At 43.7% G+C, this 12,223-nt stretch overlaps 1 protein-coding gene across 1 annotated transcript; it reads left to right on the top strand.

Moving 5' to 3' along the window:
• Positions 1 to 306: 306 nt before the first annotated feature.
• Znf175 (zinc finger protein 175) lies at positions 307 to 11,741 on the top strand. The gene is given in 4 exon segments (XM_046466100.2): positions 307 to 1,306; positions 5,878 to 6,004; positions 6,466 to 6,564; positions 9,149 to 11,741. Coding segments are annotated over 4 exon segments (2,163 nt in total). The 5' UTR covers positions 307 to 1,234; the 3' UTR covers positions 11,014 to 11,741.
• Positions 11,742 to 12,223: the final 482 nt, after the last annotated feature.

Raw genomic sequence — 12,223 nt, 5'->3', positions numbered from 1 at the left:
ACAGTTTCTACAGAGCCGCTAACGACCCACCCACCCACGCTGTCAGCCCTGATCACCATTGGCAGACGTAGCTTCGGGGGTGCTAGTGGGCATGCGCCTATCTCGCAACTTGTGTAAGGCCATCCCGACGCGAAGGGTGGCAAGCCGGAAGTTTCGAAGAACGCACTTCCGTTTAGACCGTAGGGGGCTACACCAGTGGCGGGACGCCGAGGTGATTTGGCATATCTGCAGTGGGGATTCTTTGGAGTCGGGGAGGGGAAGTCGGCTTGCGGTCAGCGATGCGGGGGTTCTGAGCTGGGTGAAGACGAGGCCGTGGGCTGAGAGGGGAGGGCCGGCGTCGTGCGGCTGGGCGTGTCCGGCCAGGGACGGGGCTGAGTGACGGCCCTGCGGGGCGGACGGTTAAGCTGTAGTTTTCGCTTTTCTCGCTGTCTTACACACACACACACACACACACACACACACTCACACTTTTCGTAGCTTGATTTCCAGGAATACTCTGATGTCCTTGGAGGACGGAGCGCGTGAGTCGTCAGAGCGCCTAGTGGTGGCACTGGAGGACAGTGCCGTCCTGCTGGGCCCCCATGTAGACAGAGCTGGGTTGGGGGCCGGGTGCTCCAGGGGCCGGAGGTCGAGGTGCCTCCTAGTCCACCCAGGGCGCCAGTAGAGTCGGGGGCCAAGGGTGCCCCCTGGGAGCCGGCTGGAGGATTGCAGACGGGCGTTTGCCAGAGCGACTGCGTTGCTTTCTGGGCAGCCCGCATTGGGGTCCTTTGGAGATGGATGGGTGGGTCAGGGCTGGTGTATCCCCCAGACCCTGTGGACGTGGCAAGGTCAGTGATTGGTAGTTGGTAATCTTCCTCTTCTCACAGTTAAGGTGGCCCAGCTACAAGAGTCCTTCAAGTTCAGTCTCAACTCATAGCCTTTTTTTCCCTAATAACTACAGTTGGGCTTTGTTTTCTCTGCAGTGTCTACACGGTAACCTTCATGTTAGGGCCCTCCAGTTCTGTGGGGCAGCCGTTGGATGAGTGACCACACAGTCGTTGCCTTTCCAGGGTTTCCTGGTGTCTGTGGAGCCTCTGGGTTAGGCTGAGTCGTCCAGACTGCAGGAATTCTCTTTGCTGTCCACCTGTCTCTCCCCAGTGGCTCTGGTTGGAGCCTCTGGTGCCCACCCAGCTTCCAGCTTCTGAGGAAAGTGGAGCTGCTAGCAAGAGAAACCAAGAGTAGAAGTCCAGGAGGGATGCCAGCTGGTGTGCACTTACCCCAGAAGCCCCAGGTCCTGGGCCCAGAGGAGCAGCACAGATCTTGTGAGGTAAGCAGAGCTGCCCCGGAGCAGCTGTCCAGATCTGCAGCAGGGAACAGCGGATCCTGAACTCAGTATTTGTGAGAGTGGACCACAGGGGGCTAATGCCCATGCCTCCTAATCTTAGTGACATGCTCACCTTGCCGCCTCGCAGGTTCTTGGGTTTGGACTAATGTCTCTCACACGCTCCCGTCCCCAGCATGCAAATGCATGCTTGCCATGCCCACGCCTCTAAGACGTGTGATCACTTCTGGTCAGATCCATCTTCCCTGGTTATGACTATCTAACCTGCTTCGACAGCTGTCTGTGTATAATGTGATGATTTTTGTTCTGCACAACATTTTGTTTTTAACTGGACTGAATGATTTTATGTATTGACCAAATAATTTTATGTAAATATATCGACAAATTTTCCTCCAAGTGTGTGGATATCCTTCTCATAAATTGATTTATTAGCTAACATCAAGAGCAGCACATTTAGAGCTTCCTGTGTCCCATGTTCTCATCTTCACCATAGACCTGTGAGTGGCTGTCATTCCCATTTTATAGAAGAGAAGGCTGAGCCTCAGAATGAAACAGTTGGCTCAAGTTTATACGGTCAGCAAGCAGCCAGTCTGGGAGTAAAGCCAACCAGAGTTCAGGAGAGTCAGTTTGTCAATTCTATCTTCTTTTTCTTTTTGGTACCAGGGATTGAACCCAGCAGTGCTTACCTACTGATCCACACCCCCAGTCCTTTTTTTAACTTTTTGAGACAGGGTCTTGCCAAGTTGCTTTGGGACTCACTAAGCTGTTGAGGCTGGCTTTGAATTTGTGGTCCTCCTACCTCAGCCTCCTGAGCCGCTGGGATTTTAGGCGTGCGCTGTGGTGCCCAGCCATTTTATCTTCTTGATGAAGCCTCTTCTGGCACTTTTCTAACTTATGCATGGAGCCCTGTAGTTCTCTGAGCACTGGACACTCAGGCTTGTCATGGTGGCTCCCTTCACCATCACCTGGGAATTCTCTTCTCTCTGATGCATGTAGCTCCCTATATCCTGAATCCTTTGGCTTTCTCTTTCAGGTTATAGTTACTCTTTTTGTGGAGTGCATCCTATAGGAACTCCTTGGAAATATGTGCATGGCAGGTAAATCTTATGAGAATGCCAAAGGCCAAAAAACCCAATATTTATATATTAAGTGTATAGTAATTTATCAAAGTGTGTGTATATATACTCACACACTTTGATAAATTACTATATTATAATATGAATTATTGTAAATTACTATATAATAATAAAAATTACTATATTATAATATAAATTACTATAAGGTGTGTACTATACACTCACATACTTTGATAAATAACTATAATATGTTACTATATTATAATATAAATTACTATAAGGTGTGTACTATATACTTTGAGTATATGTACTCAAAGATATCATAGAAATTATTTATTTTACCATTGTATTTATCTTTAACTGGGTTCACATTATAGATTGGAAATCATTGTTGTTTTCCTAAAGCCTTCCATACTGTTGCCCTTCCTACACTTTTTCTCTCTTTTTTTTTGAAGTACAGTGATTGAACTCTGGGGCACTCTACCACTGAGCTACAGCCCCCAGTCCCTTTTTATTTTTTGAGAAAGGGTATCACCAAGTTGCCAAGGCTGGCCTAGAACTTGGGGTCGTCCTGCCTCAGCCTCCCCAGTCACTGGGATTGTAATACGCATGCCATTGTGCCTGGCGTCTCCTTCTAGAATTTCTGTTACGTTATTCAGATGCTTGTTCACCATTTTAAAGGGTTCATACACGTCACTTCCATCATTTGCTTTCTTTTATCATTTTTTAATTTTTTCTCTTGATACTGGGAATTAAGTTTAGAAATTCTCTTGGTGTTGTCATTTTGATGACATTTAATTTATATAACACTAAAGAATACTAAATCATTATATGGTATGACCTAATATTTTGATGGAACCAATTGTCTTGTAAATATTAAATTATCCTTATAAAGCTATTACATTTTCTTGTTTGGTTTTGTTGTTGTTGTTGTTGATTTTAAAACCATTCTACCAGCTCATACGCTTCCATGACAGATGTGTGTGCATGTCTGTGCATGAGAGAGAGCATCAGCAGCTGAGAGGAGTGGTCTGGAACACTTTGGTCTCAGCACTGTCTGTAGTTCAGGTTGCTACAACAGGACGCCCTAACAGCTGGAACAACATTTATCCTTTGGGTTCTAGAGGCTGGGGAGTCCAAGATAAAGGCACAGCAGGCCCGGTGTCTGGGGATAGCCCACTTCCCAATTGTAGATGCCATCTTCTCATTGTATCCTCATAATCTTCATCTCTCATGTTTGTTCTTATAAGGGGACTTGTGGGAGGCCAACCTTACAGGTGACTGAGTTACACTCCCCAGCTGGGTGCTGAGGCGCTCAGTCACAAAAATGGGTGTGCCTTGCTACAGCCCCATGGGTGAAGCTATGCTCACCTGTTCCTTTGTAATATAACCCCTTGCCCTGTTTAGGATAGAATCTTCCATGGAAGTGCCTTGTGTGTGTCCCCTCCTCTTACTGTGTCCTTGGGTGTGGCCTACCCAGGTGTCAGTCAACCTGCTGACAGTGGACATCATGAAGATAGACTCACTCCCCTGAAACCTGACCCCTTGCCTCATTTGAATAGCTTCTCCTCAATAAAAGGGGTCAGCGCGTGCTCTCTCTTTCTGTGGACCCTTAAGGTCAGAGGAGCCGTCGCAGCAACACCAAAGAAAAAGGTATTTGTGTCTCTTGTGTGGTTATTTTGTGCAGCCCAGTTAGCCCAGTTTAACTAGAGTGACCCCTGAGCCTTTTAGTCGAGAGAACAGAAACCCGGCAGGGACTAGTCTTGCAGGGCATTGTGGCACACACCTGTAATCCCAGCAGCCTGGGAGGCTGGGGCAGGAGGATTACAAGTTCAAGACCAGTCTTAGCACTTAGTGAGACTCTGACTCAAAAAATAATAAGGGTTGTGGATGTGGTTCAGGGTTAAAGGGCATCTGGGTTCCATTCCTTGTACTGAAAAAAAGAAAAAAACAAAGAAGAAAAAGGAGAGGTAGTTAGTCCCATTCATGAGGGATCTACCCTCATGAACTAATTATCTGTCAAAGACCCCTTTCTAATGCAGTCACATTGGGGTTGGCATTTCAGCATTTTGGGGGTGGACTGAAACATTTAGTCTGTAACAGGACCCGTCCTCTTAAAAATTATTGAAGGCACCAAAGAAAATTCTGTGTGGTAGACATCTATTCATATTTTGCAGATTAGACATTCATTATAACTGAAATTCTAAAATTATTCATTAATTCATTATAACTAAATAATATGCCTAATGTGTTAATGTGAAGAATTTTAGTTCAAAGTAATCTGTTTCTAAAATAAAATAATGTTTATTGGCAAGAATGGCACTTTTTACATTTCTATAAATGTCTAATGTCAGATTAATAGAAGATTCTTCAAGAAGAATGTTTTTATAATTCTTTAAAAAATATTTCCAACTCCAGAAGGAAATGGCCACATGTTGAATTCTGCATGCAGGTTTTCAGATGAGAATACATTTTACTTAACTGTTAGGTTTCTTTAGTCTCTTTTTAATCTATAAATGTTTTTTGATCTATGTTTTTTTCACTATTTACTTATTTGGCACAGGGATTGAACTCAAGGGCACTTAAGTACTGAGCTACATCCTCAGCCATTTTTTTTTTTTTTTTAATTTTGAGACAAAGTCTCACTAAATTGCTTAGGGCCTTGCTAAATCGCTGAGGCTGGCCTTGAACTTGTTATCCTCTTGCCTCAGCCTCCTGAGTTGCTGGGATCACAAGTGTGCACCACCATGCCTGGCTCCACTCAGTTCATTTCTTGAAGAAGTTGTCACTTCATTGATCACAGTTAAAAATTCCTACCCATTTTACAATCCCACCCGCCCCAGCCCACCTCCTTGGAACCTAGATGACAACCACCTTCCAACATCACCAGGTTGCTTCTGTCCTTGGAATATCTGCTGCTCCCTGTCTCCACCTGTATTTACACTTTTTTTTTTTCCTGGAAAATGATTTTCTCCACATCCTGCATCAGACCTCATTTCCAGTCCACTCTTCACCAACCCTAAGTAGCATGATTGCCACTTCCAGGAATGTTTGCTTGTCCCCACTGCCTCTCCCAACAGAGTGCTCTGCATACATTTCTCCCAGGTTCCCTTTTAACCCCGTGGTTGAGCCTGTTTACTTCCTGTTGTGCAAATCACTGAACTGCTGAAAGAGTAGCTTAGGTAATTTTATCAAGCCCCCAGAACCCAGCACATCTACAGCTGGCATATAATAAACGTCATGCTGGTTATCCTCGTTAGTTAGATTTTTACAGATAATCCATTTCCGTTCAAGACTGCACAATGGATGGCAGGATATTCATATAAATTTTTTAATCTCCCAAGAGATAATATGAAATAGATATTTAGTGGGAAGGCTAATGATGTGTCATTGTGAAAAATCATCAGAAACATCTTTATGTGTAACTTCTACATTACTAATGATGAATAATTTACAGTGAGCTGGGATATCTTGTTACAGAGATTGGTGTCCTTTGAGGATGTGACAATGGACTTCACCAGGGAGGAGTGGCAGCAACTAGACCCTGCCCAGAGACACCTGAACAAGGACGTGATGCTGGAGGTCTATAGTCACCTCTTCTCAGTGGGTGAGCACCACTGACTTGGGGATCTTGGATGGGCTTCTGTGAGATTTTCTTTCTCCCCCTTGTAGAACACATATCAGAGTATGTCATGGTTTTTTCCTTGGTGATTTTTCATTCCTTTTGGGTACCTCCAAATACTGCTTCATGCCCAGTGGGAAACGCTGACTTAGCTAATGAGTGACTGCAAAGTTTTATTGATGCCCTCCAAAACCAAAGAGCCCCTGGGTGTAGTGACACACACCTGTAATCCCAGCAGCTTCGGAGGCTGAGGCAGGATGACTGCATGTTCAAGGCCAGCCTTGGCTACTTAGTGAGGCCCTGTCTCAAAAAATAAAAAGGAATGGGGATGTAGTTTGGTGGTATAGCACCCCTGGGTTCAGTTCCCAGTACTACAAAAATAAAGAAATGATGTGCACCACATAATACCCAAGAAGCCACACACCAATCCTGTGTCCTTCTCAAAGCGGGGTACCTCACTCCCAGCTCAGAGGTGATCTTCAGGGTACATGCAGGAAAGGCTTCACAGCAGGGGGACACGGAACTCCCTCCTCAGAGGTGTGAAGGTGAGTGGAAATGAGTATCTTTGGGGGGCATTCTCTGTCTTCCTTTTTCTTTTCCCCAGTGGTGGGCACTGGTACTGCCTTCTTCCTGTTTCTACAACTAATGCTTCAGTACATGACGTTAGAAATGTAGAGCAGGAGACAGTGTGAGACTGTCTTACAGGCGAGTAAGGGAGTGGGCTTGTCTCATCATGGAGGTAGGTATACTTAACTCACTGAAGCACGTTGCTCTTCTGATGGGTGGCACCAGTCCACACTCCCATGTGCAAACGCAAAAGGGTTGGTGTTGGAACAACTTGTTAGCCCTGACATTAACCAAACTGGCTTATATGTGGCCCCTGTGTTGGGTAACAGGGTTGTTTCATTGCTGTTTATTTCATTAGTAACTGAATAGAGCATCTCACCATCATCATCCTAGTTGGGGTTTTCATCTGTACATTCCTTTTCATCTTGTTTTCCTTTGTGTCCATGTAGTTTTCTGCCTTTTAAAATTTTGCTGTTTATTTGTCCCTGAATTCATTGATTTTGTTTTCTGTGTTGGATCCCCTCTGTCCTCCCTGCTCCCAGTTGTGCTGCCCCTAGTTTGGTGATCTTCATGTTCATCTGGTCATTGCTTCATGTAGGAATTGACTGAAAGAACCCATCCATTCTGCATCCCCACTCTCCATTTTTGTATTGCAACAGATCCTACATGTATATATCTAGTTCCTGTGCGTAAGCTGTATTCTGCTGCCTGAGTTAGTTACCTGGAGAATAGTTCTCTTGAGATGACTCACTTCCTTAATTTTGGAAGATCAGAAATTTGAATTATCCTCATCCAAACTAGAACTTCTTATAATCTGACAAATTTTGTCAGATTCTTCCATTTCTGGGCTCTTCTCTCAGTCTTCTAATTTATTACTTTGGAATTCTTATCTCTTTTTCTTGTTGACTACACAATTTACATGGCTCTTTTTTCTGTTAGTTTTTTGTTTTTGGTTCTGGGAATTGAACCCAAGGGCGATTTATCACTGAGCTACATCCCCAGGACCTCACGTAATGCTGAGGCTGGCCTTGGACTTGCAATCCCACGCTTCCGCCTCCCAGTGGCTGGGATTACAGGTGTGCATCACCACACCCTGCTGTCTACATGGCTCTTTTTCTTAATCCTGGTGGTATCTGTATAAATCAGCTCCCTATTTTCTCATTCTGCCCTTTCTTGAGTTCAGTCAAGATGTTTCTGACAGATTTTATCACATCAAACATTGCTTTTTTTCCAATAGATTTTGATGCAAACATGTTGTTATTTCTTTCTCTATAGGATTAACAAACTCTTCATGACATTGTCATCATGGCCCATATTTCTAGTCTAAAAATACACCTGAATATTTCCATTATTCATGCTCTGATCGTTGTTTCCATACTTTCCTTAATGTCTGCCATGTCGATGATCTACTTTGCATCAGTCCGCTGAGTATTTTGTGTTCTCTCTACCTTTCATTACATCGATGCTAAGCCTGAGGACACCATTTAGGGTACAAGAATTGGTGAATTTCTGAAGACAAAAAAGAGTGTTTTGTTGTATTTTAGAAGAACATTTTAACATCTGCTGAGGTAAATTGAAAAGGAGATGTAATGAGAGGACGATGGCGTGAGTTGTAGAAGCAGCAGCCTGTTTAGGAGAAGGCTACTTGGAATAAAAGTATCCAAGTGGAGGGGTACAGAGTAACTTTTTTTTTTTTTTTTAAGTTCAGAGAAAAGAGAGGTGAAGTGACCTTGGGAGCTAATTTTCAAGGCACAGTATGAGTCACTGCTCCGTGCAGCAGTTTTGAAGAAGCAGAGGATGAAGGCTTAGTGGAGGTGGAGGATATGAGTATATGCTTAGATTTGGGAGTAAACTGGATTTCTTTCGTTTCAACATTGGTAAGATACATTAAAAAGTTATGGAAAAGCTTTTTCGCACAGTTCTGGTAGTTTATGTTGGACGTTTTTGGTAGAAATTTAAATATTATCAGGTTTGGCAAGATTTGTATGATCTACATGAAGTGAAAAGTTAAAAATGTTCCAGATCTGTGCCTGGGGATGTAAGAGTGTAAGATCACCAAAATAAATGAAGCAAACATATGGGTAAAGTTGCTATCAGGAATGCAAGAGGAAACTTGTTTTTAAAATGGACAAAGGCTATGAATAGGCATTTCTCCACAACCACGGAAGTCCTGCACTCTGAGCTCCCTCCTTCAGCCCTGGCTGTCACCCCTTACTCACTCTCCGAGGTTTGGGTGTCTAGGTAGCCTACGTAAGGTCAGTCAGGTTGCCTTTGTCTAAATCCAGTGGTCCCACAGATAGCAAAGTGCTGTTGCCAGTTATGTAAGCATCTATACTTCCATTTCTTCATCATGTATCAGTTGCTGCTTGGCACATGGCGAGTGCTGTGTAGATCAGAGTTTGGTGTGTACTTAGGACTGAGTGAGTGTTCTACTCCCTGTCACCATCATCAGCATTATGTTTACATGACTCAGATTTCCTCATGTTCCGTTACAATCAACTCCATGTGATCCCTCCTCTATCCTGTTGTCATGCCTGTTTCATCTTCTGTTTCTCCTCCCAGAAGAATTTGGGCTTGATATCCTACAACAGGAAGTTTCTGAGAAAGCTTCATTTCAAAATGATATGGTGAGTGAAATCACAAGAAGTGGTTCAGGGTGTTCCATTTTAGAAGAATTGTGGCAGGATGCTGACCTTACAAAGAGAGATCAGCAAAATCAAATACACCACCTGAGTCATGGGGCCTTCATCAGCAAGAAAACATTGAGCATCGAGAGCAATTGTGTACATAAGGACCCCGGGAACATCATTCTCTTGAGGCTTCTCCTTGTTCCTTCACAAAAGAGACCTCTGAAGTGGTGCTCGTTTGTAAAACATTTGAAACCTAACCTAGAAGCAAATGTTCAAAATCAAAGCAGTGTCACAAAACAGCCTGAAGACATCGGTGGCTCTGGTCAGCTGCTCATTCATAGCTCTTCTAATGCCAGCTGCAAGACGGTTCCTACAGAAGAGAACTTATGCACAGGTAATCAGTGTGGAAAAGTTCTCAGCCGTAAACAACCACTTATGCAACATCAGATTCATCTTCAGGGGAAACCAGGTGAATGTACTGAGTGTGGGGAGGAATTCACCCAGAAGCCACACATCTTTACCCAGCAGAGAACTTGTAGTGTGGAAAAGCTTCATAAATGCAGCAAATTTGGGAATGCGTTTACCCCACATCCAAAACTCAGTGTATATGTGACAGGCCACACAGGGAGCTCACCCTATATCTGTAAGGAATGTGGGAAGGTCTTCATTCAGAAATCAGAATTGGTTACCCACCAGAGGACTCACAGTAGAAAGAAGCCATATAAATGCCGTGAATGTGGAAAAGCCTTTTCCCAGACGTTATCTCTCTTCAGGCATCAGAGAACTCACAGTAGAGAAAAACTCTGTGAATGCAGCGAATGTGGCACAGGTTTCTCCCAGAACTGCACCCTCAGCGGACATCAGAAAGTTCATACTGGCGAGAGGCAGTAGGCATGCAGCGAGTGTGGAAAAGCCTTCACCCAGAAGTCGACCCTCAACCTGCACCAGAGAATCCATTCAGGGCAGAAGTCCTATGTGTGTGTTGACTGCGGGCAGGTCTTCATCCAGAAGGCACACTTGACTGTTCATCAGAGAAGCCACACTGGAGAGAAGCCTTATCAGTGCTGTAACTGTGGGAAATCCTTCATTTCTAAGTCACAGCTTGACATACATCATGGAATGCACACTGGGGAGAAACCGTATGAATGTAGTGACTGTGGAAAAACCTTCACCCAAAAGTCACACCTTAACATACACCAGAAAATTCATACTGGAGAAAGACAGCATGTTTGCAGTGAATGTGGGAAGGCCTTCAACCAGAAGTCAATACTCAGCGTGCACCAGAGAACGCACACAGGAGAGAAGCCTCACAGATGCAACGACTGTGGGAAAGCCTTCACATCCAAGTCCCGATTCAGAGAGCACCAGCGAACTCACACAGGGGAGAAACCCTGTGTGTGCACTGAATGTGGTAAGGCCTGCAACGGCAGGTCGAATTTCCACAAACATCAGATAACTCACACTAGAGAGAGACCTTTGGTCTGTCACAAATGTGGAAAGGCCTTCCTCCGTAAATCGGAGTTGACTACCCATCAAGGAACTCATATTGGAGAGAAGCCTTATGAATGCTGTGACTGTGGAAAATTGTTCAGTAAGAAACCACAGCTCAAGGTCCATCAGCGAATTCACACAGGGGAAAGGCCTTATGTGTGTTCTGAATGTGGGAAGGCCTTCAACAACAGGTCAGATTTCAATAAACTCCAGGCAACCCAGACCAGAGACAGTGCTTACAGATGCAGTTACTCTGTGAAAGGCTTTACCAAGAAATCAATTCCTAATCCATCAGCATATCTCTAGCCAAAATGTACTCCCTGAGTTATGTGACTAAGCAGACATAGAGATCCAATTATACATTAATAGTATTAATGCTTTAGAAAAAAATTAGAAATGTGTGGTCTTGTTAAGGATTATGAATTTTCTCTCAGGAAGAAATAAGACTAATATGTTGAGAACAGACTTTCTATAGAAAATGGTACAAGACACCTTGTTACCAGATTATTTGGTGGAAAAGTTTTAAAAAATTATTTCATTTATAATTGCATTTATTGTGGAATATCAGTTTTTCTAAAGTGCCAGTAGCCAGGTGCAGTGGCACATTCCTATCATCCCAGCTACTCAGGAGGCTGAGGCAGAAGACCACAAATTTGAGACCAGCCTCAGAAACTTAGCGAGGCCCTACACAACTTAGTGAGACTCTGTCTCAAAATAAAAGATAAAATGGGTCGGGGATGTAGCTCAGTGGTAAAAAGCTTCTCTGTAATCCCCAGGACCAAAAAAATAAACAAACAATAATAAATAAAAATAAAAATAGAGTGTCAGCAAAGTGACTGATAGGACAAGGTATGTACATGGGTCAGTAATGTGTGCATGTATATTATATATGTATGTATACGTGTATGCTATATATATCAGCCTACATATTTATGTTTATATATGTTTATGTGTATGTATTCCTGTAGTTCAGTGGGGTTGCTGTAAAATTTACTGCAAAGCAGGAGTAGATCATAATTATTTTTTTAAAAAGAGTCTAATTTGTGTTAATTGAATTTATTCCCTTTTGAAAATCTCTATCATGGAATTGTGCCATCAACGATTATTAATTTATTATATTGTTAGCAGGTTAGCAGTGAACAGGTGGGTAGAGAGAAAGGACAATGAAGAACAGAATTTAGGCCTGTGCACCAAGAAAAATCCAGATGCCATAAAAGTGAAACTGCAGAGAACCTATCTAAACAGGCAAGAGCTGGGAAATGAGATCTGGAATGCCTAACCTTCCCCAGGCTGCAAGAACTTAACCCCTTGGGAATTATTACTTAAAATCCTGGGGACCTAACTAAAACAGATAAGTATCAGAAAAGTGGGGTCTGGCACATCAAGACCCCCAGCTATAGCTAGTTACGACCCCTCAAGGGGCACTGTGGCTTTCAGGTAAGTGCCAGCGTCACCAGTGAAACTGTCCAGCCACCCTGTCAACCAGGATATCCTTCCCTCACAAGGGATGTTGCGG

The sequence above is a fragment of the Marmota monax genome, unplaced genomic scaffold, assembly GCF_021218885.2.
Source record: "Marmota monax isolate L192 unplaced genomic scaffold, Marmota_monax_Labrador192_F-V1.1 WCK01_AAM20220418_F8-fsc00160, whole genome shotgun sequence".
In the NCBI taxonomy this organism is placed as follows: Eukaryota; Metazoa; Chordata; class Mammalia; order Rodentia; family Sciuridae; genus Marmota; species Marmota monax.
This window is presented reverse-complemented; position numbering and strand designations above follow the sequence as displayed.